This window comes from Rissa tridactyla, chromosome 7 (assembly GCF_028500815.1).
Source record: "Rissa tridactyla isolate bRisTri1 chromosome 7, bRisTri1.patW.cur.20221130, whole genome shotgun sequence".
Classification (NCBI taxonomy): domain Eukaryota; kingdom Metazoa; phylum Chordata; class Aves; order Charadriiformes; family Laridae; genus Rissa; species Rissa tridactyla.
Window position 1 is genome coordinate 54,709,112 of NC_071472.1, and position 20,121 is coordinate 54,729,232.

The window sequence follows — 20,121 nt, forward strand, 5'->3', positions numbered from 1 at the left end:
GCAGGAATGGGTTAAGCTGAGGTTCACACCAGGGCACAGTGTTTGATTCAACAGGGAATGTCAAAAATATCTCAATTGTGGAAGAAGCAGAATGAGAAGCAAACACCAGTTTGTCATCACATTAAACTTTATTATATAAATGTTTATATTCTATCATAGATTCCTTACGCAAGCTATGGATGACACAAAAAAAAATCACAGACCCTTGCTTTAGTCCCTGAGGGGAAAGAAAATCTAAGCATAAAGTAAATATAATCTTATTCAGCAATGATTTAAATGCAAATTCAAGTGCATTAAAATATTTCTGATCATACTAAATGTCAGTGATCCTCCCATGATAGGCATGGCATGATTAAGCATTGAGGTTTGGGGTTTGTGAAAGGAACTGTGGGGATAGTCTTTCCTTGTATGTAGATTATGGAAAAAAAATAAAATATGAAGTGCCTCAACCTTCCTCAAGTTAGAAAAGTAAGAATTTTTAAGCCATAAGGCAAACTCACTTGGAGGGTGATTCCAGTGTCGTCTGCCTGTAACTGCATTCAGTTAAAGCACTGGTGCTTTATAATCCCACTAGGAGGGTATCAGACTGTTCTTCCAAAATAAATGAACCACAAGTCATTCTGTGGGGGAAGAACAATATGGGTTGGTTTTTTTTTTTTTTTTTCAACCTGCCTCCAGTTTTAGGAATTTTGGATCTGTCTTTCAAAAGTACTTGGCATCTTAACTCTGTAGAGGGTTTTATCTACCCAGCGTGTCTGAAACCAAGACAAAAGATGCCATTGGTATGTAAGGGGAGTTATGCAAAGTTTTCCCTCTCCCACTAGAGCTCCTCATTGAAGAAACTGCCTTCTAACCCATACTGACTGTTGCTGAAATTGAGTGGGGAAACTACTGTAAAAGCCATTTATTTGTATTTCTTAGCTAGAACGTGGACAGAAGGCCGCCTTTTCACTTTCCTAGATATCTGAATAGAGGCTGTCTTTTAAAAAATGGCTTCTAACACTGGATGCCTATGCTCTTTGTTTCTGAGCAGTACTATGAGTATGGGAGTGAGCTGGTGAAAGCCAGGAAGTCTTCCGCTTTCCTGTCTTGGCATAGTGGTTTTGACTTGGCAACGCACCTGCCGGCAGTCAAAGGCTGAGCATCAGATCTTGCAAGTCCTTGTAAGGAGCCATCAGGGAATTAAGTCATTCTACTGACATCCAAAGTATCTTTTATCTGCATTATTGAAACCTTACATTTGATTTAAAACAGACTGTGGAGGCTTCCCAACAATGTCTGGGCTTTTAGAGAGGACCATTACAAAGGAAATCCTTCTACTTCAGATACAGAGTAAAAAAATTTCAAATATACATTAACCATTCACCTACCAGGGCCTTGTTGGGATCCTGTGTGGCTACCTGTTCTCAGTTATAAAATAACAAATGTAGATTTAAATTGGCTCTGGATGCTACACAGACCAATATATTTTCAAAAATTTTTTCCTGAAATTGAAAGTGTTGAGGAATAATACCAAATACAATGCTTCTTTCTAAGCCAGAGAAACGACGGATGCTGTCAAGAATAGCGTGTTCCTGTAGCCCTTCCTCTGTATTTCTTAATAATATATTTGACTTCCTCATTTCTGACGCTAGTATTCTCCGGTGTGCTTTTACTTCATCATCTCTGTAGCACAGAACAGCAATATCTTTCTTAGAGTAACCCTTTTTAAGATACGTATGACAGTGTTCTGCCACATACTTTGCTATTTCATATATGTTTTGTTTGCTTTGTACTTCCGTAGAGCCTTGCACGGCAGGAGCACATGTGGCTCTGCATAATAACTCTCTCAAACGGTCTTTGGGAATATTTAGGGTAGAGTGCATTACAATCGTTTCCATATTTTTTTTTAGATAGCTATAGATGTTGCTAGCATTACGAACCACTTTGGTTAGTGACTCGATGGGATCATGCCATTCTGCTTCTGGAAGACCAGTTGGGAAGCAGTGACTTGTCTGCAAGTAGTCCAAGAAAATCCAGAAAAAGCCGGGCTTCGGGAGATCTGCTGAGGAAGTTAGAGCCAAGGCTTTCTTATACCAATCACCTCCTCCATCTTGGAAATTCTGTGCTTCATCAATTATTATGTGCTTCACATAATTAAAGCTGTCCTTCAAAAAGGCTACTCTTGTCACAGCTTGGCAAATGTTTTTCTGCCTGCAGAAGAGATACAAGTAGATGAAAACCAATCTCTGCATTGCAAACTACTGGTTATACTTGATCAGAACAAAGTGAATGCCCATGATACTAAAGTCATATTTATTAATAGAGGCTCAGGATGTTGAGAAAAGAATTTGAGCCTTACTAAAAATGCATCCCAACTACATACTTCAAACACTGCCATGATGGTGGACCAAATAGCATACCGAATGTATTAATCAGTACTCTGCTAGTTAAAAATGCTGGTGAAAGAAAAGGATATTGAACTGAATAGCTGGAGGAAATGCTTACCGCACAAAATCTCGCAGAGGCTTGTTCTCACATACATAAAGAACTTCTTCTTGTTTGCACTGCAGCATAGTTCTTATTTTCTCTATGATCTTCAGGGCGACTATAGTTTTTCCTGTTCCTGGTAGTCCATAAACATACAGCTTCTTAGTTTTGTGAAGATTTTCTGACAGCAGCTGGTATTGTTTGATGGTCAAGAGGTTCAAAAACTCAGAACCAACATGGTCACTTAAAAAGGACTTGAAACTCAGCAGAACTACTGTGAGAGCACGTAAGAGGGCCTTCAAGTTGTCACTCCTGATTAGGCTGTAGTTTTGGGGATACATTTCTTGAATATTCAGATCCCATTCTTTTCCACAGTTAATTTCGGGAAGCAAAATCAGTAGCTTTGGTATCACGCACAATTTATGAATATAGCCCCCAGTGTTGACTAACTTCTGCTTCAGCCTCCAGGCTATGCATCTTGAGTATTCCAACAAAGTTGGTGAGATATGATGCTTACAGATTGTATAGAGGATAGGTGGCCGATCCTCAGCTATTAGGAGAATGTCACAAATTATGTCTGGATTTTCTGGCAAGCCGACTTCAACAGCCCAACTTCTGGAAAATATCAGAACTCCCTCAGAAAGCTGCTTCAATTGTTTTTCCATTAGAATATCCAACCCTGGATGCTCTTGGAGGAGATCTTCACTGAGTTTTTCCGGAGTATATATAATTCTGTGGGATTCCACTAACAAAGCAAAGCAGAAGAAATGGCTAGTGTTAGTATAAGACATGGAAATCCAGCCCTCTAAACGATTCTGTGGGAATTAATGTTGCTGAAAGGCTACAAATACAGACTATAGCTGCCTGAAATACCTTTTTTGCGTCTTCAAAATTTTCATTAACTCCTCCACGTGTTTCCAGATTCTTTTGCAAAGACTACTTCCTCAGGGAACTCAATCCTCATCTACCCAGGTCTCAGTCCCTTTGCTAAAAACACCAGCACAGGACCAGCTGTTGCCAACCCTGTTTGGGAGGCCTTGTGAGTAAACAAAGAAAGACTAATGGCTCAAACGCAAAAGCCCCCGGATACCTGGCTGATCTTGCAGTGCCACAGAAATGTTGGACTGTAATCAGTAGCAGACTCTCTGCTCTGGGCCCAGCCCCAGTCACTTCACGTATTTACATTGGGCTGATTCCAAGTGACCTCCTCCTCCCGTCTTTAACATTTTTCCCTGGATTGTGAAAAGACGTTGGCATGGCTGTGACTGGTCCCCAGAGAGGCTCATCTGGCTAAGCTCCATCACTTACACGTATCAGTAGCTGGCAGAAGATCAGTCCTTGGGGAGGGTGGGTCATCAGGCATTTGAATGCAATGTTGCTGTCAGTTCTGCAGACGATTTCCATCTCTTTCACCAGTTTAAACAATGTCTTCAAACTCATCTTTGACCTTGACCCTGCCCTTGAGATTCACATTGTAAACCTACCAGACAGTGAAAGCAATGTGTAGACTTACCTGGAAACAGTTGCTTACAAAGGTCATCAATGTTGTCAAGGCCCTGGTGTGAATAAACTGGCTTGGCAAGAGGTGGCCGCTCTGTCAGACTGAGCTCTAGCCTAAATGTCTCAGAAAACTTTGAAAGATCTGGAAAAAAAGAAATAAAAACGTATGATACAGCATGAGCATTTGCTGTCCCTCAGTGCAAGAGCCACAAGCTGTCCTCATCCTGATTTGAAATCTTTTGCTGTTCTTTAAAATGATAAATGCAATACACAGACAGAAACCTTGCAACTCACGTGGACAGCAGCTGATTAGCAACAGAACAGGCTCAGGTCACGGACCATGGAGCTCCTCTTGGTTTCCTTATCTCATTAGCTGCTGTTGTGACCTCTAACTCTGTTAGTGATACCCTTTTCACTGCCCAAGAATTGGCCAACGAACAATTTATCTGTCCGTAGTGCTCAGCTTATTAGACTGGCGGTAGCAGTGGAGAATGCCCCTAAAAAAGCAGGAGGGAAAGTATAGATTAAGCCTGAAAGCAAATGGCAATTCCCATGGACTACGGCAATTATATAAAAAATCACTTGCACCGTGGGGTCTAACCTCAAAAGTGGTCAACTTGAGGCACGGAGAGCTCATGCTGCAAAAGCAGGCACGAGCATTGGCATTAATAAGCTGTTAGCCACCAGGACCTGCTGTGGCCTGAAGCAAGCATTAAGGAACACAAGCAGCAGAAAGACAGGTATTTAGCAAGGACCTGAAGCAGTCAAGCAGGCTGGTTTGGTCAGGCACTCAAAGAAAACAGAAAAGCAGGTAAGATTATCTAAAGCAATCAACACTGCCAGACCGGGAGCAAGAAAATAAAAGGAAATATCGAAAATGGCAAGGGATTGTCCTGGCTCTTTTGGACCTGGATCAGCAGTCGTCATCCACGTAGCCCACTCGCATGCGCTCAGTCTCTTCACGGTGCTTCCTTCCACTAGCCATGAGTCTGGGTCTTCAGAAAACGCAACACAAGTAAATGGCTGAATCTTCACAGCGCAGACATAGCCACAGTGATCTCCAGCCTCGTGGTATACTTTGAAAATTTTGTGTTCGTAGCTTATGTTGTGTTCACACCCACTCCCGCAGAAATGGAAAAGGGTTAATTTGTCTTTAATGGAATTGATTATGTAACTTAATTTTTTAAGGTCCTCCTCATCACTGCTGAATCCCTGCACTGTGCCTTTATCATCCACACCGATCCACAAATACCCACCACTTGTGTTTGCAAATCCAGCGATATACTGAGGTAATATCTCTTTGACACGAGTCAAGATTTTTTCAGTTGAATAGTGCTTAAATTCCACATTTCCTGACTCACTGAAAGTCAACGTCTCTCCATGTTGCAGTTGGTCCCTATTAAACAACTCGACAACAGCTTTATTTATAATGTCCGTGCCTCCTTCAACAGCCCTTGTCTTCCTGGTTTTAGCAGGTGGTCCTGGGCTAAGCTCTTTCTTGGCTTTATCTTGCTTTCTTTTAAGGAATGAAACAACTTGGATAAGATTCACACGGGAAAGAGAAGTACCACATTTTGTGTGCAACCCAGTAGTCAGGCTACAGAGACGTGGCTTTGCACTTGTAGAGGTTAACGATGTGTTTTCACTACTCCAAGTTTTAATAAAAATCAAAATGTAATTATCTCGCTGTTCAAAGTCCAGGTATTCTCTCCAGTCTGGAAACAAAAGAAGAGACCGAAAAGTCTCTTCTAAATCTAGTCCAATCGTATCTCCCTCTAACTTGTAGTTTTCATTTTCAATCTCTGCTTTTACGACACCTCCTCCAGAGTTCAGCAAGGCACACACTGCACAGACAAGGGTGTATTTTTGATCTTGTTTTGAATTTTTTGGCATCTTTTTTCTTGCCTTTTCACCAAAACATATTTTTCCAACACACAAAACTACTTCAGGATACTCGGTTACTAAATTAACACAGATGTTCGGCTGTTGTTGATGATATTCCAACGCCATTCTGGGCCTGCAACAATTGTAAAAAAATTGCTTACTATTTATGCTGCAACATCAGTCTTCCAAAGACGTCCAAAAACATTAGCTAAACAGTGGCTGTCCTTTGAACAATAAATACACTGAGTCACAGATCTGAGGGCAACAGGGATTTTCCTCCACTTACAAAATAGAGTGCTTGCTGAAAACTCAAGTTTGTGCCAGGTGCCCAGGTGTTTATTTTTCTACCCTTGAGCCTGAGGATATAGGGACCGTGCTGCCATCTGTCCCTTTGAACATAGAAACAGCCTCAAATAGTTTCTCTACAGCCAAGCTCGTTCCCTACACCACCATCCCCTTACATATTCCTGGACTGCATGCCCCCTCCTCTTCCCCCATAACGGCTCAGAAAAGGCTGTGCCAAGCCTCACCTTGATCTTAAGAATCCAATAATCTTACTGATTAATAACCAATAAATAATAACAACTGACCCTTCTACTTTCAGCTCTATTTGGCCACCCTTGTTAGTAAAGCGATTGAATCTCAGCTGATTGCCACTTGGCACTTGGAATGCAGGCAAATTCTTTAAAATGGTGCCAAACTGCATCTGCATCACATTTAAGCCAATTCCTCAAAATGAAATCCAGCCCCCTTGCTACAAAACATAACTGTGGTACAAAAGCACCTGGAAATAAATGAAAGTGTGCCTAGAAGAGATCTTGCCTGTAACAGGAGCACAGCTTATTTCCAGCAGCGCAGATTTGCCTTCTGCATGGCCAAATACCAAGCCAGAGAGCTGCAGGGCACAAAAACTCCAACGAGCATCTCCTCCAGATCTCACACAGGAGACAAGTTTCCTGCCTTGTCTGCCTCTCCTCTGAGTTAACTCTGCTGAGGAAAGGCGCTCTGCTCCTCGTAAGTTTGAGTTATGGTAGAACTAAAGCAGCAAGGACGTTTGTGTGGGCTAATTCCTCTACCAGGTAGAGGAATTTTCCCATCCAGTTCCATGAACTCCCCTCTAGCTTGCTGCAACAGGACAACCTGGCTGACTGCTGAGATCTCACGACTACCCCCATGTGACAGAGAAAAGGACTTGCCCTACCTCTTCTTCTTAGCTCTGGGCTAAAACGTCAACATTTGAAATATCAATTTTAAATCCTTAAATATTTAAGTCCCAGAATGATGAGCAGCAGAAATGGGGTACAAAGCATCCAGAGCGTGTTACCTGTTTTCTCCACTGCCCCCTCCTTCTAATAAAATTTAAGAGAAATTAAACATACTTTGTTGCTGGTTTCACTTCTTCTCTGCCAATTTTGTTCCTTCTCTTCCGTTTCCTGTGATGAAGCACCAGCGTCCACAGACTTCACTGGGTCTTTCTAGCTCTATCTGACGTTCAAAACCAGTTTTTGCTGGGAGCCCAGCCCTCCAGGGCAACTATTTCCCTCCTCTTGGCACCTTTGCAATGGCCAAAGTCTACAAGAGGAAACAGATCGTTAAAAAAATAGAAGAAACCCCCCCCAACTTACAGCACTTACATACGTCATTGCTTGTTTAGACTGAGAAGTTGGTGCTCCATTAAACTTTTACAGCTTCAAAGTCAGAGGTACAGTTCTGGAAGCTGGGAAGCAGGGAAGCAAGCTAGAGGGTCCTGCACAGAAGAAATGGTCTGTACATCTTCATTTGCAACATTTGCAATATGAGGCTTGATTTTTTTTACCTTTTTGTACTGACAAAGCACACTAAAGCTAACAATTTTACACTGAAATCACGCCCATATACAACTTTCAGCTGAAATAATTAAAGTTACCGGTTAAAACTGTCTCATAACTTTTCCCCATGCAAGTGATCCATGCAAGGGGCCACTTTGGAGCATCTTCAGTGTCGCCTCCCTCCTTGGGGCAAAATTCCATCAAAGGCACTGAGACTGGGGCAATGGTGAGGGGACTGAGAACAGGGAAGGATGCACCTCGTGCGGCGGTGGATGAGCATGTCCTGGGTATCTGCTCAACAAAGTTGTGTGGTTTTGAGGGGAGATGAGAGAAAATGAAATAATGTGGAAAAAGAGCAAGCTAGCACTAGACTGCGGAAACTTGCTTGCAGGCAGGACAGAAAAGAAACAGAAACATATTCTGTGGGCAGGATTACAGCCTCATGTACAAAGTAAACATGCCTTTTTGGCTTTTGATTCCATACCGTGTAAAAGAGTCTCCTGCTCAGCCTCCTTGGAAGGAGCCAGTATATTTTTCATTACAAAGCAGTTTTTCCCCATTGAATTTTTCACAGCGCCCACCACAGTTACCGAAGACTTCCCTACCTTCCCCACAGACGTCTCCTCGGGGCCGCGCAGAGTCAGAATGAAACTCAGAAGCAAGTGGGTGGGTTGAAAAGCTTCGATTTCTTGAATTCCGAGACTCCCTACGTACTTCATACGTCACAGGGCTGTCTTTCCCGCTCAGGCTGGATCCTCCTCTTGATCCCGCACAGAAAGGCCCCAGCAGGGGCAGGGACAGGAAAAGCCCTGTGGAATCCATCTCCCGAACAGGCCCGCGTGTAGCGCTGGAATGTCTTACAAACTGGTGGAGGAACCGACTTACTGCTTTAAAACCACAGGATGAATTTACCCATCTGTCCTCAAACAAGTGCTTCATTTTAACTTCTATGTTAAATCATGATTCTTTTCCTTCCAAAACACCTTCTGTTCAAGTGTTGGAATACTTTTATTTCTCTCACTTTTGTTTAGTTTCATTTCTTCCCTTTTTTTTTTCCTTAGTTGTTTTCACGGCGATACTACCCCTTTGTTGCCCAGCCGTCGCTACACAACGTGCAGCCGGCAGAGCCGGGCCCTCAGGACGGGACGGCGTTTAAGGTGGTGATTTCTCACCGCCTTCTGCCTCAGTGAGAGGCGGTGCCTTCTCACTGGCCTTCTTCCGTTTCTCTGGAAGCGGAAGGGAGAAAGCGAAACGAACGGCGGCGGACCCAGGGAAAGGCCAGGCCAGGCCAGCCGGGGCCGGGCCGGGCCGGGCCCTCCGGCCCCTCAGGCCTCCTCAGGGCGGGAAACGCTCGCACCGCCCCGTGTTCCGCTAACGCGTCTTCCTATTGGTTGTCATTGGCCGCGCCGGCAGCTTCGCGCGCTGCCATTGGCTCTTGTCCACCGTGGGGGTGGGAGAAAGGCGGACAGCTCCGCCTCGGCGTGGCTGGGCCTGCGTGAGCAGTGCGGGGAGTACGGTGGCGCGGGCGTAGAGGGGCCTGGACCCTCAGGAATGTGGGCCCTGAGAGGCTGAGGAGGCGCTGGGGCAGGCAGCTTGAGGGTCCGGGGGGACGGGGATAGAGAGGCTGAGGGGCTTACTGAGGGGGATGAACCTGGCCGAGTAGGGCATTTGGGGCTGAAGGGGTGCGGGGGTGATGAGCAGGAGGGTGTGGAATATTTGGGGGATGGGTTATCTGGGGGATGCAGGGGTCTGAGGCGGGCTGAGGTAAGGAATTGGGGGCTGAGGGTGGGTGGGGGTGGACAGGAGCGGAGGAACTGGGTGCTGAGGAGCTGCAAGGCGCCTGGGGGAGGGGGGAGTGCCGGGAAGGAGATGGTAAATAGGGCGCAAATGGGTGGCATGAGGGAAGGGCTAGCTCGAAGTAGGCCTCTGGACCCTTGGAGAGCCACTGACTTCAGCAACATTTATAGGTATGACGGTTTTTTCCCCTCTTGTTTTTGCCTGGTACTGGCTCTCCTTGACCTTGGAATCCCAACTTGTGACCTATCTTCCCTAGCTCCAGCTTGTTCTATCAGACATGTCACCCCCTCCCTTCCCTTGCTCTCCTGCTAAATGTGCTTCATCCCCGTGTTATCTGTAACAGTAGGAGGAGATAAGGGGAAAAAACCAAACCCCTAATTCATGGATGAGCATAAAACTTAAAAACAACTCGTTTTATCTGTTGCGTGCTTGCAGATCAGCCAAAGCTTTAATTGATGCCTGTTTGGAGCCTCTTCTGCTTTGTGGGGTGGCGGTGTGTCTATAGGTGTGTCAGGAGGAAGAAAAGGAGTTTTGCTGGCTTAACTAACGGTGTGGAAGAAGACACGGAAAGTTTTTGCCTGTGTTACTCTAATAACATGGCTTTGTCATGCACACAGCTGAACACAAGAGCTCTGTGTGAAGAGACCCCATCCGTGCTGATGGTGCAAAGTACCGTCTCCTCCGTGCTGCTGTCTGACAGAGGTGGGTACACAAAGTTAGAAACAGCAACCAGGGGCTCACTTTTTCAGGCTCCTAACAGCCGCTCCTGTCTCACCTCCCCTGGGTCAGTGTTAACTAACTGCAAACTGTCCTGTATAAAGCCATGTGATCCTGAAAAGAATTAACCCAGAACCCAAGTTAATCTGTGTTTGTTGGGGGTGGTGAGGAGGTGTGTGTTTGTTTTTTCCTCTAGAAAAAAAAGCTCTTTTCTGTTCTAGTTCCTGACCTGGGAGCGAGCTCCTTACTGAATGGAAATAGATTTGCCCAGAGCAATGATGAGCGAAGTAGACTCTGAACTGGTATTGCTGAGACTCTGTCTCTGCTCTGACCAGGGCATGATCACGTAATCTTCTCTCTGAGCTTATTTAGGCTAAGCTCATCCAGAGTAAACGACTTTGCTTCTTTTTGATGCATCCTAAAAAATATTGAAAAAATATTAGGAATTTTTAGCATTTTTTTAGCAGCAGAAAAACAAACCTTGATTTTAAAAGTGAGTTGTGCAAATACTTGTTTGGGTTTGCGTATCTTGCCGCAATGCTGCGTTTAGTACTGAGCTTGCAGTGAGTTTCTTGTTATTTCACTTGGTGCGACACACGGCATATGAAACTCCGGGTATTTTGTCAATGTATCTTCTCTGTTTGTAAATGTAATGCAGGCTCTGTAAAATGGAGTTTGAGCTGTCTGTCCTGTAGACACCTCATCAGCAGCTGGTTCAGCTGTATTCTCATCTAGTGACTGCCAGCACAGAGGCAGGAGGATTTCTGGAAGTGAGTTGTAGTGTGGGGTCTGGCTCCGGTGCTCTGCTCTGGATGAAGTGCGGCCCTTTCACGGGGGCAGGGAAAGGCTGGGCTAATCAAGCAAGTACAGGAAAAGATACAGAGCTATTCTCTAATCTAGATTTTATTCTCTTCCAGGTCTTGGTGACACCTTTACATTCATTTCTGTCTTCCTGTGGAGAACGAAGCTTCTATGGGGAATCTGTATGTAGGAGTATAGTTATGGTGGTTTTCTCTTAATAGGAGGTCATGTGGCTTCTGTTAAGGAAGTAGAGAAAGCAAATCAATTGCTAATTTTTTCAGAGTGTCTAGATGAGTTGCGAATGTGGCTTACGGTCACTAAACATTTTTTAAAAGATTTGCAAAGTCAAGTTCTGACAGTAACATACCGGGCAACTCCAGTGCTGCTGTTAATGTTGATGTAACTGTTTCAAGCGACAGAACAAAGCATACTGAATGCATGTACGATGCATACTAATTTGTGACTTCTCTACAGTCATGTAAGTCCAAAGGTTGGTTTAATAAAGTTGGTGTGCCTTGAAAAATCTCTTTTGTGTATCTTTAGACCACCATGGCTTTAATAACACTATTACAGTCAAAAAGCAGATAAATGGGAATGTTTATATAACACAAATCCGTTTCGTAACTTTGTTTTAGAGCAACAGACCTGATAAATAGGTATTTATTTGGCTACTAAAGACAGGAGGGCTAGAAGCCATCAAATCCAAGTTGGTATCCTGCAGCCATCTGCAGGAACACTAATGAAATCTGCCAGGTAACTGCTAAGCCTGTCACCATTGTGGGCTTAATGCCTGTTAGTTAGCTAGGCATTAAAGAGCAATTCTACATTCAAGAGTAATTACAGCTGTTCAGAATTGTGGGGCTTAGATGTGGGGGGTTCAGTGCAGGTCTTGGAGCTGCTGTGGAGTTGGCCAAGTCCAAGTTTGGCAGGGACAGGGTGTTGTGCAGCGTGGTGTGGGGAGAGGTGGAGTGGAAGGCAGCCAGGGCCTGACAGGCGGGCCGTTCTGGAGAGAGGAAGAGAGATTAACCCTGGGAGAAGGAGGTGTAGAGGCCCCGGAGCAGCATGTGCACAGGCAACTTGGTTGTGCTGTTCAGCAGTCAGTGAATCCTTCTGGATTAGGGGGGAGGAAGGTGCAGAACTCATCCAAGAGCTCCTGCAGCGCTGGTGGGTGAGTCAGCATTGGTCAGTCTTCTGTCTGAGGTCTGCCCAGCTCTTCACTGAGCAGCAGACGGTTAACCTGGAAAGTATAGGAGGGATCGAAGGAAAACAAACCTATCTTGAAAAAATTATCAGTCAAATCCTTCAGCCCTTATTTAAATGAGCAGTTGCACTGGAGTCAAGGGGACAATCAGGCCCACATCTGTTTATTCAGACAGGTTATTGTAAGACCGTGCAGCAGCAGCGGAGCATCTGGGGTACTGCCTTCTCACAGAGATAATGATCTCCATGTATGAAGCAAAACTGGTGTAGCAAATGATGTGAATTAATATCCAGCCCAAAGCCAGATATGTTAAAAGTGATTTGAAATCTCAGAAAATGTGATTTCTTTTCCAGTAAGATGTGTGTGCTCTTGCTGGCTTTCTAAAGGAAGAGACGTGTCTTTATGGAACCCGTAACTACTGGAAAAAGGAGAAATGAGACAGTTCTTATTATTATTCCATAGTGGCACAGGTAGAAGGGTCTGGAAGAAAGAGATAATAAGACAAGCACTGGGGACAAATCTCATTTGTTACAGTAGGTGTTTTTTTCCAGAGCATTTCTGGGAGGATGCAAATTACTCTATTTTCCCCCATTATTCAATAACCTTGCTATCTCGCGTACAGGTGAGGGAGGATATTAGAGATTTTTATCTTCTGAAGCAGAGCTAAAGTGGGGGGGAAAATAAGATGACCGGTTCAGTGGATTAAATGTTAGAACATATCTCTTAATCTGGAAAGACCTTGTACTTTGTGCAGCAAACTTTGCTCTTCATATTCTATAAACCAAGTCACCATGATGTCTAGAGTAGCTAACTGCTGCTCCCTAGAGCTGAGTCAGGAAAAAAACCTTCCACTGTGAGAAATCAGGTGTCAAGGAAGAACCAGCCACAATGTCACACACGTTTTCTTTTCTCTTCTGTTCGATGAAAGGATGCGTTGTTACGATATGAATGTGCTACATGGTTGGGACTGGAGTAATTGCAATGTAATACTTAGATCAAGCATAGGTGTTAAAATTCCCCGCCTACAAAATACTAGTCTTATATCCATTTTCATCATCTGCAAAGATGAAAGCAACTTTAGTCTAGTCTCTTTTATGTAAACAGAGCCCCTAGAGGAGCAAACTCTCTTTCTTCCAATACTCAACGAATATAAATTAGGTTCTCAATCAAGCAAGAATTTTGCTTTATAAAAGCAGATAATAACAGATTCAAAGACTTTTTTTAACAAAAAACAATTCCCATCATTTGGCATAGCTGCTGCTTTAATCTGGTTTGTTGTTTTTCTCCCTTGTGCAGAAAATGTAATCTCCCTCTTGTATCCTTGCTTGTACACATCACCTTTTGTTCTTTTAAAGAGTCAAAAGTCTTAATTTAGAACTGTTGATGGGAATTAGGGGTGTGATGTTCTCAGTTCAAAGGCGAGTAGCCTGAAAATGCAGGGAGACTCTTAAGAATAGCATGATGAGAGCCTGCCTCTACCTCTCTGCCAAGCTCTAGTGCCAGAGCTCGCCCCGGGCAGCACGAGCGCCTGGGAAGCTGCTAAAGGAGGAATAACTCGCCTAGAGAATTTTCCCTACCTCTTTAATTTGCTGGCTCATACCCTCGAGCAGGACTTTTACCAGTGATGCTCTTTGATCCTCCCATCTGCATTCTTTTTATCCAAATCAATATTTCTTCCCTTTGGTTGGTCTTTGAAGGCATTTCTGCACCAGCTGACAGATTGTGGCTGTCCGATCCCTCTGAAGCTGTCACAGGACATTTGAACAGCTAATAAACAAAGGGGAGAGCCTTACCAGCATTTGCACAGGCAGCAAAACTCTGACATACCACCAAGCTCAAAGGCGCTTTAGAGCTCACTGATGAGCTGTAGTGGTCGAAAGTCTTCTGTGGGATGTAAGGGGTGAATTTAGGCTCACTGCTAGCCAGCCGCTGCCCTCGGAGCTGTACCTCTGAAAGCACGGGGCAGGCCTTTCAGCTCTCAGGAGAGTAGAGTTTGACAAGGTGCTGCAGCTCTGTGGCGTAGCCTGTGATGGGGCAGCGCTGGTGAGTCTTCACGTAATTGTATGCACAGCGGTAGCAAAACACAAAGCCGGAGGTGGACAGGGCCGTGGCATTGACGCGGATTTTGCGGCACAGAGGGCACACGGTCTTCAGTTTGGGTAAGAGAGCTGTGCCGGACCCATAGTCGAGGTGCACGGGAGGTGGAGGAGTTGGGAGCGCTGTCAGAGATTTGATCGTCTCCTGGTTTTCTGAGGAGTACCACCAGTCCAGGAACTGGAGGAAGAACACACTGACCGACAGCCCAGTGGACAGGGAGAAGGCAATGCCACCTAACGCTTTCCTCACTGCTGACTGTACTTGCATTTTAATGCTGTAAAAGAAAGAAAATGTGGAGAAATCACTACTGCACATTTGTCCATCTGCAAACCAAAGTAAAAAGTCCTTGGGGAGTAAGTCATTGCTTTATATAGCTTCTTAATGCTAAGGAAGTTGGTCAACATACCCCATGTTTGCAATGAGGCATCTGCTAGGATGTTTCTCCCAGATTCTGTGTATTTTAAGAAAGTTTCAAGATCTTTTTTGTTCAGGTGTCTAAATTGGAAGAGTCTGGATTGAGGGGACCTGGACCATAGAGCATTTCACTCATGGATCATCATTTTACAGGACATTAAGCGTGGCCATGACTAGCTGCTGCTCAGAAAAATCAAAGAGCTAAGTTTCAGTCCTTTTAGCAATATTGTTGCAGTCTACTTCCCTTGTTAGAAAAGTGCAGGTGAAAACTGAACAGGATAAAGGCTGGAGTGCCAACTTCCCTGCCCCCCAAACGTTGCAATTTTATGATGACAAAATCTTGTGAAGCTAATCCCTGCTACTTGTTTCCTTATTTACGCTAATGATATACCCTTTTGGAGCACATTTTGCCAGAGGTAAACTTAATCTTGAAGAATTTCTGGAGAACAAGACAGTTTTACTTGCAGCATCACCTCCAAATTAACGTACTCACAGAACCTTCTAGAAAGCAGCTGCTGAGCCATGTTCTGACATACCTGTGTGTTTGACCTGAGGCGGCTCCAGCCGATTTCTTCTCCAGGGCCTGGATATCCTCTGCAGTCAGTCTGACCAGGTGAACGCCAGCCAGCCGCAGCAGGGGTGAATGATGCTGAGCTTTCCCAAGGATGTAGCACAGTTGCTGGATAAGAAACCAGCCCTCCCAGGTCATGTTTACAAAGGGGTAGGCAGCTAGAAAGGCTCTGTAAAAGCGCTTCCAGGATGACGATGGAGGGTGGATGGAGTACTCGTCCTCTTCCCTCAGGCTGGACACCAGTTTCTCCAGCTTTCCTTTCAGGTAAGGAACAAGAACCAGCAAGAGGAGAGACTTCCAGTGCTGCCTCTTTGGCAGGCCAGCTGTGGCCAGAGGTTGCTGCCTGCGCTCTCCTGTCGGTACCCTCTTTAAGCTGTAGAAGTTTTCAGAAAAGGAGGCGCTGCACCCCGCCAGATAGTGCTGCTGGAGCAGCAAATCCAGCAGGACGTAGATCTCGTCAAACCAGCGCCAGAGGAAGCCATATCGGCCAGGGTTCGACTCAGCCAGCACCTAGTGAAAGGGACACAAAACGGAACTGAAAGCAGAGCAATGTGCTAAATTACAGTAGCTATAAATGATGCCTCCAGGTCATAAAGCAAGCTGGGTGGGCCAAAACTCACGCTTAGCTGGTGAGCGTGGCCAGAGGCAAGCCCTGGCTCAGCACAGAGCTGTGCAGCCTCCCCGGGGTCCCTTTCCATAGCAGTTTCCTCACAGAATATTCACCCTCAAGACAATTTACCTCAGCGTCCTGCTCCCCTCTGCGCAGCGGCCTGCAAGGAGGACGCCGCCGGCCCCTCCTCTCCTTCCCCTCGCCCTTACCTTGACCAGGTGCTGCAGGGCGGGTTTCAGGGCGCCCATCAGGCTGTCCTGGGCCACCGCCTCGAAGATGGAGGGCCGGTCGTCGCCGGCCGAAGCGGCCGTGAGGTGGGCGCCGAGCTCCGCCATGGCCGCCGGCTGCGCTGCGCCGCGCCCCGCCCCGCCGCCAGGGGGCGCCCCCGCCCCGCCGGGCACCCGCCTGGCGCCGCGGAGCACCGCCGCCCCCCGCCCTCCCCGGGAAGAGCGACGCTCTGTCTCCTCCTCGCCCTTCTCTATGGTGGCGGGGGCGCGGCCGCTCTAGGCGGGGGAGGGGGGTTCAGTCTCGCTCCTCGCGAGTCCTCCCGGCCGCTCCGCTTCCGGTTCCGCCACCGCCCCCGTAGCGGTGTGTCCATCCCGCCGCCGTGAGTGGGGCCGGGGGGGCTGCTGCGGGGCTTGGGGGCGGGGGGGGGCCGGGAGCCGTCACTGGGCCGGAGGGGGGCCGGCACGGGTGGGTACTGGGAGGGGGGACTGGGATAGGGTGGAGAGGGGCGCTGGTGGGGAACTGGGAGGGGCTGGGGTGGTACTGGGAGGGGGTGAGGGGCACTGATGAGGCCCTGGGGGTAAACCGTGAGGGGGGGCCGGAATAGGGTGAGGAAGGTCGCTGGCTGGGCGCTGGGAGGGGCTGGTGGGGTACTGGGAGGGGGAACTGGGGTAGGGAGGGGCACTGGTGGGGGTACTGGGAGGGGGTGGAGAGTCGCTGGGGGGGCTGGGTGGCTGGGTGGGTGCAGAGGTACGGGGAGGGGCACTGGAGGGACGAGGGGTGGGACCTGGGAGTGGGGACTGCACTGTGGGGGCACTGGGCCCTGGGAGAAGGCACTGGTGGGAGGGTGGGATCTGGAGGTGGGGGTGCTGGGGGGTGGGATGGGAGTGAGCAGAGTGATCTACTGGGATGCTGGTGGGACTGGGCAGGGATGGAGGGGGCGCTGGAGCTGGGAAGGCTGTGAGGGGGAGCTGGCATTGGTGGGGGACACTCCTGCAACTGGAGGGTACTGGGGGATGCTGGTGAGGGGGGGAGGCTGGTCAGCAGGGGGTTTGAGGGGTCCGGGGTTGCATGGGGAAGGTTGGGGGGGTGCTGTGGGTGGTCGAGGGGCTGCAAGTCCTGCTGAGGTGAGGGGCTGGCAGGAAAGCTAGGAGGGGGTGTCCCAGGAGTGCGGGGGCCATAGGAACAACAGGACATTTGAGAGTGAGGTGGGGAGAACCACAGGGGTGTTTGCTCCCCGAGATGGAAGCGACTTACCTGCCTCTAGCACATGCTGTTAGGGCTGCGGGTTTCGGAAGCTGAGGTGCTGCTTTCCCTTTGCCATCCATGTTTGATTGCTCTGTTTAGTTTTCTGACGCTCCAGCAGCCCTGAGCCATGCTTGGGTTATCGTGTGGCTACTCACTGGCTTTGCAGGTGACATGGGTGCACATAAGAGGTGGTGGCACCAGCTGGAGTGTAGAGCCAGGTTAAACTGGGGATCACTTTAGAGATGTAAGGGTTCAGCACTGGTTTCTTTCAGTGTTAGGGAGCCTGGATCAATACTGAGGCCTTAAACCTGCCACCTCCCTATTCACACCAATGTGAAATCAGTGTGGGGAGCTGGTCAGGCTGTCATTGGAGTCATGCGCGGGACAAAGCAGTTGTTGGTCAGACGTAGGGTGCAGTTTTCTGTGTAGTTTTTGGGTTGAGGAGGCTTATCTTTCTGGTTATGATGGTTTCTTAGTCTTTTCGTTTCATCATATTTTTGATTCAGTCTACATTTAAATGTCAAGCCAATGCCTGTAGCATGAAGCATTGACAGAGCTTCTGGAGAAATTCCTCTATTTCATCTTTGTGTTTGCTGGGGTTGGAACAGGAGCCTTTTGCCATCAGCTTGACACCTCTTCCGTGTTTCCACCTTAGCAAGAGCTGGACACAGGACGATAGTAAGGAGGGAACAATCTGATGTAGATTTTCTTCTAAAAATACAAGGATGTTCATGGTATTGTCATAATTTATTTTGGCTCTCTTTGATTTAGATTTATGTTCAAGAAGCTGGCATTTTCTTGAGTTATTTAAAACATTGCTATTTGTATATCTGGGCTGGTTTGTTTTTGGCCTTCATCTGGGACTTGCTGTAAACCATGCTGAGTTTGCTTAGTGGATGAGGTAATACTCAGTTCTGATAGCAAGCTGTCTCTGAACAATGTGCAAAGCAAGCTCTGACATACACGAAGCAAAAAATCTGTGTGCTCATGAGAAAAAAGAGCTTTCTCCTGTGTTGCGCTTGGAATACGTTAGTTTGCTTTTTTTTGACCTAAGTCAGATCTTATTTACATCTATTAAAACAGGTTGTAAAGACATACGCTGTGCTTAGCCTTACCTGAGTGTTTCTAGGATTCTTCCATGTTTCCAAGTATGAAATCTGAAGTTAGAAAAACAGTGAAATGTCCTGCTTTGGGGTTTAAAGATCATTTCTGAAATTCAGCAAGGTTTCTCCCTCTGTGTAGCTTTATGCAACCGGGATGATGTGTATGGTATGGTGGCCTGGTTTGTTTTTTTTTTTTTTTGTCCTGGATTTTCTCTATCATCTGCTGTTCTGGCCACTGTAACAACAATATCAGACTAGCTCAGCTGGGAGGTGTGACCCTTGCTGACAAATCCACATATAATGCAAGCAAAGAACAGCAAGGCTATGTTCAATGCCTTTTGCATGGCCTCGTGCCAAGTACTCTCGTAGAGGAAAACATTTAAATCGTCTTCTAAGCTGGGCTGAAATCTGGAGGACTGTGTTAGCAATAACATCGCAGCTGAACAGGGGCTGTGTTTTTAATTACAAAACAAGACCCAGGACGGCTTTTTCTTCTGTGATGCTGTGATTTTGTTGCTGGAAAGATTGCAGTGTTGTGGCTCGTGTGGCTTTCCCAACCCAGCCTCTTGTTTTGGAAGGAGGGCAAACCTCTCCTTCAGGAGGCGGAACGCGCTTCCAGAGTTGTCCTCGGGCATAGTTTGCTCTCCAGCTTGGCAGGAGCAGAAAGGGAGAGAAATCAAACCAAACCCATGCTGCCTAACTGGGATGAGGTGGTAGCTGCACAGGCCAGGCAGGAGCTCTGGGGAACTGGGAGAAGCAACAGGTTGTTTCTCATCTGGCTGCTTGGCAGGATTACAGCTGCTCTGCGTTGCCATGCTGTATCTACAGCACGCTGAGGGGGGTAGAAATGGTGGCATTACCCCATAGCTGCTGCTGACGGGATTTTAACTGTTGAGGTATTAAATTGGTCAAAATGGATGGGGAGGTGGGGAAAGTAGTGGGACTGGGGTTGGTTAGGGGATGAGGAAGGAAAGTGTTAAGAAACAGGGAGCTGGTTGCTCTGCTGGGCAGTGTCTTGGAGTTCAAAGCTAAGCTCGGCCTTTTGCTGCTGAGCCAGCAAGACCTGCGAGGTTTAGAGAACAGCGTTCAGGGAGCAGATGACTTGCTGCTTTGCTGGTAGTGTTTAAGGTCATGGAAGTATGTACAAGAGAAGGGGAACTTGCAGGGGGAGAGGGAAACCAGAAAAACGAGGAAAGAGTTAGGAAACCCCTTTTTTGGGGGTGGTTTTAGGGTCATAGGTTCTTGGTGCTGATGCAGACTGTTTTTGCAAAAACAGTAAAACTGCCGACTCGCATGCTTGTTTTTCATCCAGTACTTAAAAACTGTTTGAGTCACGTTTGTCACAGAGCTGGCAATTGTAAGAATGAAACGATGGATATCCACATATGTTTGGGCAATACCTCTATTCTAAGGTACTAATAATTTGGTTCCACGGAGCGAGAAAAGTGCTGGTGAGACCATTCTCTCGGTTTTGCTAGGCACTTACTGGCCCAGCAGCATTTTTCGGTCCTGTCCATAAAAGTGCAGTGTAACGCTGAAATAATAAGCTTGTGTGTGTGTCGGAGGTGGGATGTCAGATCTTGGCAGAGAAAGATTTCAATTTCAAGCTTGAGAGAACTGAAAAGTAATGGCTTTTCTTTTCACAAAACTGCTTTGCATCTCCCGGGAACAAAAGA

At 46.8% G+C, this 20,121-nt stretch overlaps 3 protein-coding genes and 1 non-coding gene across 20 annotated transcripts in view; 2 read left to right on the forward strand and 2 right to left on the reverse strand.

The window, feature by feature from the left end:
• Positions 1-38: 38 nt before the first annotated feature.
• On the reverse strand, positions 39-18,637 carry LOC128912435 (schlafen family member 13-like). 3 transcript variants are annotated; one of them, XM_054208299.1, is made up of 6 exons: positions 18,458-18,637; positions 7,233-7,425; positions 4,878-5,986; positions 3,983-4,111; positions 2,488-3,214; positions 39-2,193 (listed from the first exon to the last, which is right to left on the reverse strand). In XM_054208299.1, the coding sequence occupies exons 3-6, from the start codon at positions 5,977-5,979 to the stop codon at positions 1,407-1,409; spliced, it is 2,745 nt and encodes a 914-aa protein (XP_054064274.1). In that variant the 5' UTR covers positions 5,980-5,986; positions 7,233-7,425; positions 18,458-18,637; the 3' UTR covers positions 39-1,406. The 3 variants fall into 3 exon arrangements, with proteins under 3 accessions (XP_054064274.1, XP_054064272.1, XP_054064273.1); XM_054208297.1 differs by lacking the exon at positions 18,458-18,637 and adding an exon at positions 8,267-8,913; XM_054208298.1 differs by lacking the exon at positions 18,458-18,637 and adding an exon at positions 8,146-8,259.
• LOC128913214 (Z30 small nucleolar RNA) lies at positions 10,446-10,541 on the forward strand. The gene has a single exon (XR_008467878.1). It is a non-coding gene; the product is annotated as a Z30 small nucleolar RNA (small nucleolar RNA).
• PEX12 (peroxisomal biogenesis factor 12) lies at positions 10,474-16,229 on the reverse strand. 5 transcript variants are annotated; one of them, XR_008467639.1, is made up of 4 exons: positions 16,079-16,229; positions 15,225-15,769; positions 13,971-14,548; positions 10,474-10,593 (listed from the first exon to the last, which is right to left on the reverse strand). XR_008467639.1 is itself a non-coding variant. In XM_054208300.1 (3 exons), the coding sequence occupies exons 1-3, from the start codon at positions 16,202-16,204 to the stop codon at positions 14,149-14,151; spliced, it is 1,071 nt and encodes a 356-aa protein (XP_054064275.1). In that variant the 5' UTR covers positions 16,205-16,229; the 3' UTR covers positions 12,594-14,148. The 5 variants fall into 5 exon arrangements, 1 of the variants encoding a protein (XP_054064275.1); XR_008467640.1 differs by lacking the exon at positions 10,474-10,593 and adding an exon at positions 11,061-11,212; XR_008467637.1 differs by lacking the exon at positions 10,474-10,593 and adding an exon at positions 11,061-12,213.
• AP2B1 (adaptor related protein complex 2 subunit beta 1) overlaps positions 16,353-20,121 on the forward strand; it is a 79,301-nt gene continuing 75,532 nt past the window's right edge. For 4 of the 11 annotated variants that reach the window (XR_008467634.1, XM_054208291.1, XM_054208292.1 and 1 more), the window contains exon 1: positions 16,356-16,476. The gene's annotated coding sequence lies outside the window, so the exon portion shown is untranslated. Of the gene's footprint in view, positions 16,477-16,544; positions 16,563-20,121 lie in introns of those variants that run through there. The other 7 variants (XR_008467635.1, XM_054208289.1, XM_054208288.1 and 4 more) reach the window with 5 other exon arrangements.

Bases quoted from the DNA above. Each gene is read 5' to 3' on its own strand.
- LOC128912435 (XM_054208299.1), bottom strand. From the start codon at position 5,979: ATGGCGTTGGAATATCATCAACAACAGCCGAACATCTGTGTTAATTTA. The intron at 3,215-3,982 runs GTAAGTCTACAC...TTGCTTTGTTAG, and splicing joins TTGTAAGCAACTGTTTCCAG to TGGAATCCCACAGAATTATA. The intron at 2,194-2,487 runs GTAAGCATTTCC...TCTCTTCTGCAG, and splicing joins CCTCTGCGAGATTTTGTGCG to GCAGAAAAACATTTGCCAAG.
- PEX12 (XM_054208300.1), bottom strand. From the start codon at position 16,204: ATGGCGGAGCTCGGCGCCCACCTCACGGCCGCTTCGGCCGGCGACGAC. The intron at 15,770-16,078 runs GTAAGGGCGAGG...CCCTTTCACTAG, and splicing joins CCCTGCAGCACCTGGTCAAG to GTGCTGGCTGAGTCGAACCC. The intron at 14,549-15,224 runs GTATGTCAGAAC...TTTCTTTTACAG, and splicing joins GCCTCAGGTCAAACACACAG to CATTAAAATGCAAGTACAGT.